At 33.1% G+C, this 5665-nt stretch overlaps 1 protein-coding gene across 1 annotated transcript; it reads right to left on the bottom strand.

Moving 5' to 3' along the window:
• Nucleotides 1-2516: 2516 nt before the first annotated feature.
• Nucleotides 2517-4519, bottom strand: LOC113847684 (pentatricopeptide repeat-containing protein At4g21065-like). Its single transcript, XM_027476923.1, has one exon. It carries the CDS (start codon nucleotides 4514-4516, stop codon nucleotides 2693-2695), a length of 1824 nt encoding a protein of 607 aa, XP_027332724.1. The 5' UTR covers nucleotides 4517-4519; the 3' UTR covers nucleotides 2517-2692.
• Nucleotides 4520-5665: the final 1146 nt, after the last annotated feature.

Genomic DNA, 5665 nt, shown 5'->3' with positions numbered 1-5665 from the left:
CATTAAATTTATGATATATGCATGTTGGTAGAGATTGTTATTCTCACGATTTCAATGAGAACAAAAGATATCATCTAAAATTTCAATTGAGACATTATATAATTGATACACCTTATCATCAAAGTTTTCAAGATATAACAACACTCTTTAACATTAATGATAGAGAAGATAAAAAATTATTGTTTAATTGATATATTGATTTGTCATGTTTTAACACTTTCAATCTCTATAGCAACAACAGAGAGAACCTTTTCAGTAATGGAAATTATTAAGACAAGACTTTAAAACAATATAGATGATGAGTTTGTTTTGTAAAATGCGTAGTTGTTAATATTTAAAAATACATTACTATTATTTTTAATATAGAGTCAATTATTGATTAATTTGATATTATAATTGAGCTTAACTTTTCTAAGTGACTATTAATAGTAAGTTTTTTTTTTTACTGTTTCACATTTTATATAAGTATTAATCATTCTAAATAATATAATTATAAATTAAGTTTAATATGTTAATTTTAAAAATATATAATTTTTTTATTTGACCCCGTAGCTTGAAACAAAAGAAGTAATATAACCTTTATCACAAAGATCACAGGCAGACTTTCACTCTTAGGAGGTGCTAGTGAAGTAGTTGGTTTTGAGGCAAGCATGCAGAACGATAAAAAAACAAAAATAAATAATTATATCATAATTTTCTGAATCATTTTCATTTAAATTTCAACTTGCTGATTTTTGTTGCACTTTTTAAATAATTTTTAATCTAATTTTGAATACAACTTTTGAATTATCTCATAAATTATATTAATCTTGCATCACATGTTAACTAAAATTAATTTACAACTTGAATATCGAAGAAAAAGATCCCTTTTGTTACATGAGGGTCATGTTGCCGTGTTTTTGTGTTACCGTGTTTAAGACCCTCGTGTTCGCGCGCAAACGTGAAAGGATCCCGTCCGTATATCGATGCACTAGACGACTCTATTTTATATCTCTAAAAGTTAAAGCCATAATTGTATCTGACTGTAATTACCTCTTTACTGAAAAAGCATGGGACCTTCATTCTCGCACACTCCGACCTCACACTCCCTAAGCTATCTTCAACACTAACAACATTTTATTATTTTCAACACAATTTTGCAAATCCAAACCCAAACCAGAACCAGAAAATGAGTATGACTCTCTCTGAGAGTCCCTTAGCTAGGCTAAATGAGATGCTGGATCAGGGTCGCGAGATTGCTACAGAGCTCCTTCGTTTGTTTCACAAGTCTAATGAGTCTAATCGGAAAGTGATTGAATCGATGCTGAGAATTGACAATGAGATTTTTTCTGTTCTGAATTATGTAGCTCCTGAAACTACCACCAACGACTTGCAGTCTCAAGATTCAACTCACAAAAGAACGAAATTATCGCCCATTAGAGAGGATCTAAGGTCTTTCTCTCAACTATTCTTGTGATATCATATGTGACGAGCAACAATGGCAACACCATATCTCACACATTTAGTTCAAATTTATTAAAAAATTATAAAAATACAAAAAAAAAATCAATTTTGAGTGAAATTGGAATTATTGTTCTATGTATTTAATTTGCAACACGTTATCACAGCAACAATGAAAGCTTGTCTGAAGGAGAAAATGATGAGATGAACAATCATGGACACGATAGCTCACATGAGCAATTCCGAGGCAAAGAGAAGATAAGTGACATTGAATTCCCGTGGCCCTCGTTAACAGAAAGTTCTGACTCAGGATCTGATACAACATCGACATCTTCACAAGAGTATTCTGGTCCCTCATGAATTTATCATGCATAGAATTTGAGTTAACAACATATTAAGTTAATGGAATGTGGTTTTCACTTCTATACGATCATGATAACTAAATATCAGGAGTTTAAATAATTTAATTAGAATGTTGCATCAGTTGGAAAAGAAGATTTTGTTGACATTTTCATCTCGTAGAGATGCATAATTATTTCTCAAGTATAATATGTCAAACAGTTTAATAATTTCTTCTTTAATTTTATCTTTTGTTTCAAATTTATTCACTAAATAATTTTGGTTCAATTTATAACTTTTTCACTTTTATTTTAGTCTGAGATAGTCATTCGATTATGACACTACTAAATTTTACCAAAATCCCGTCAGAAATTGAACATTTTAATGATTATTAAAATTGATTAATTGTTAAATATGGCTTATTACATTTAATTAGTATTTGATTACATTAACTGCTTGAGGATGCACAATTCAGGGTGTAACAATATTCCCCTGAAACAAATCAAAATTACTGGAATTGATCCAAAGAAGCCAGCTTCAGCAACATGAAATAATGTTCAAGGGACATCCAGTGATATTATTTCACATCTTGTACCTTGTCTCAATCACCGAACAGACATGTTTACCTTTTTTATATACAAAGGATGGCATCTCTTTCTTAATTTCTTTAGTTTTGTAGGATGTATTTTAATATATAAAGGAAGTTTATCAAAAATGAGAAATAAATATAAGAAAATTACTGCTGTTACTTTGAAATATGAATCATATTTTTAGTACAACGATAAATGTTATTAGTCGTTGTATATCTTTCCTCTAGTTAGTTTTCAAACAGGATTTAGCACATGATCAAAATCTTGAAGCTTTCATGCTTCAACAAATGAATAGAAAGTTTTTTATGCCTCTAATCAACGTACTACCAGAAATCTCCGCAGGAGCACAAGCCATTCTTGAAATGGTGGAAGCGATTGCGGTCCCTCACCACAATCTCTCGGTTATAAACCTTAGATATGAACTTAGTAGCAGAATGACAATCTTCACAAACGCGCAAGTTCTTCACAATTCTAATAGATGTGCCAGGGGGAGTACTCAAAAGAGCAAAAGCTATGGCAAGCTTTTCACTATGTCTATACAAAGCATCTTCTTTATCTTCTTCATCAATGTCAAGCAATACCTGAGATGTTGTAGGCACATACCCTGCCCTCTTTATTTCCCTTCCCATCTCATCCACCATTTCATATATCTCTTTGTGCTGATCATGTGACTTATCACCTGCAACAAACTCATACATTTCACTGTTTATCTCAATCATGGTACTCCCTGGAATCTTCTTCATCCCTTTAACATCCATCATCTCCCTAACCTTAGTCTTCTTCTCCCAGCGCAGCAATTTCGCATAAATGTTTGAAAGCAGCACATAGTTAGACTCATGCATTGGCTCCTTTTTTATTAGCTCCTTCGAGATGCTCTCACCCAGCTTGAGTTCGCCGCGAGCATGGCAAGCAACAATTATGCTTCTCCATATGATTTGGTTTGGCTCAACAGGCATCGTTCGAACAAACTCCAACGCCTCATTCACAAGCCCTGCTCTACTCAACATATCAACCACACATCCATAGTGTTCAATCTTAGGCACAATGCCAAAACTCTTCTCCATCAAATCGAAATAGTATCGCCCCTTATCAACTAATCCTGAGTGACTACAAGCAGATAGCACACCTATGAAGGAAACATCATCAGGCACCACCCCTTGCTCAACCATCTCATCAAACAACAAAACAGCCTCTAATCCACGACCGTGCATCGCCAAACCAATAATCACCGAAGTCCACGAAACAATGGTCCTCATTTCCATTTCTCTGAACAATTTCACAGCCCTATCAACATCACCACACTTTGCAAACATGTCAATCATTGCATTACAAAGCTCCACAGACTTTGTCACATTCTTCCTCTCAACATAAGACTCCAACCACTTCCCCAACTCAAGTGCACCCAAATCAGCACATGCAGTTAAAACTGAAACCATGGTGATCTCATCAGGACACACCCCCACAACCTGCATTTCCCTAAACAACCCAACGGCACGTGCAGAATCCCCCACACGTGCGTACCCTCCAATCATAGCAGTCCACGTCACCGAATCCGTCTTAGTACTTCCATCAAACACCTTCCTAGCAAATTCAACCCCCTCTTCACAACAACAATACATGTGAACCATGGTGTTCTGCACGTGAAGATCATCCTCAAAACCGAACTTTACCACCGACCCATGAACCGTTTTCCCTAACGGAGTATTCCCAAGGCCAGCACAGGCCTTGAGAACAAAAGGGTAAGTGAATTTATTAGGCAAAACGCCGTAACGGAGCATTGTTTTGTAGTAACGTAAAGCGTTTAACTTTGAGTCGTTGGTTTGAGCGAAGGCTCTGATGAGGGTGTTGAAGAGGACGGTGTCGTGGAAGGGGAGAGGGGTAGCTTGGTCATTTGGGAAGAGGAAGGTGGAAGCGTAGTGAATGGCGTGGAAGTGTGAGGAGGTGGAAGCGAACTTGGTGAGGACGAGAGGGTTGTTTTGGAGACCGAGTTTGAGAATGAGCGCGTGGATTTGGGTGAGATTGGTGAGATTGTTGCAGGAGTGAAGAAGAGCCAAGCATGTTTGTTCTGCCACACGTCGTTTCGTGGTGTCTGGAGGAAGTTGGAGCCATGGGATAGTGATTGCAGATGATAGCTTGGTTAATTGCATTGGTTCATTTCATGAGTTCTGAAGCCGCACTTCACTTCACGCTCCTCTTCCTTCCTTTTCTCTGTTCCTCTGCCTTTTTCTGTTGCGGTCAAATCCTAATATTTTTTGGTTTTATTTTAAACACAAAAGATTCAGACTAAAAGAGACAATGCATATAATATTTTTGTTTTTTTTAATATATATTCAATGAAACATTTTTTTCTTGTGTAACGATATCAAGGTCTTGCTTCAAGTCTTCTTATATATATATAAACTCATACTCAACTTATAACAATTAAGTCTTCTTATAAAATGTTCAATATAAAGTTCTTATTTTTATTCAATTTGTTTAAAATAATTTAAAATTTTCAATTCAAATTAAGTTTGAAAATAAATTAAGAATTTGTAATTTTTTATACATAAAAACTTGATAAAATTTTTAATTATAATAACTAAAAATATTAAAAGACAAAATCATATTTTAAAAAAGTTAGTAACATATTTTTTGTAATTATAATTTTTTAAAATTTAAAAATAATTAATTTATAAGACATGTATGTTAAGTTTTTAAAAAAAATAATGAATCATAAAAAATATATTAAAAATACATGGAAAAGAGCACTAGCTAACTATTTTTTAAGGAATAAAAGTGTAATTAAATAAAAAATTCAAAGAGAAAGGACAGTGCATTGAGAGCAATTCTAATGTGTCTTTTTTCATATAAATGAGAAAAAAATTACCAAAGTATGATATTTTAAAAAAATTACAAAAATATAATTTTCTCTCAAAATTCGTAAGAGTAATTTTTTATTATTATTTTTTTCAAAAAATCTTCAGCGGTGATTTTCAAATTTAAAATTTTTTATTATTTTTAAAAAAATTATCAGTAGCGATTTTTTATTTTTTAAATATTTGTTTTTTGAAAAAACAACCTTAAGCTAAAATTGCCTCTAATAATTTTTAAATTTTATATTTTCGTAATTATATATATATATATATATATATATATATATATATATATATAAAATATTTCTCCTAATGTGACATTGGCACGTGCGATTTTCAATTTTGTTTTATGGTGGTGGTGGGAGAAGCAGCCACGTCAGTGACCATCCATCAACCATCAGCCACCTCTGTTCTTATGAGTTACGGTTCAGGCAAATTAGAAAT

Source organism: Abrus precatorius, unplaced genomic scaffold (genome assembly GCF_003935025.1).
Source record: "Abrus precatorius isolate BTA unplaced genomic scaffold, Abrus_2018 Scaffold8, whole genome shotgun sequence".
NCBI classification, from domain to species: Eukaryota; Viridiplantae; Streptophyta; class Magnoliopsida; order Fabales; family Fabaceae; genus Abrus; species Abrus precatorius.
This window is presented reverse-complemented; position numbering and strand designations above follow the sequence as displayed.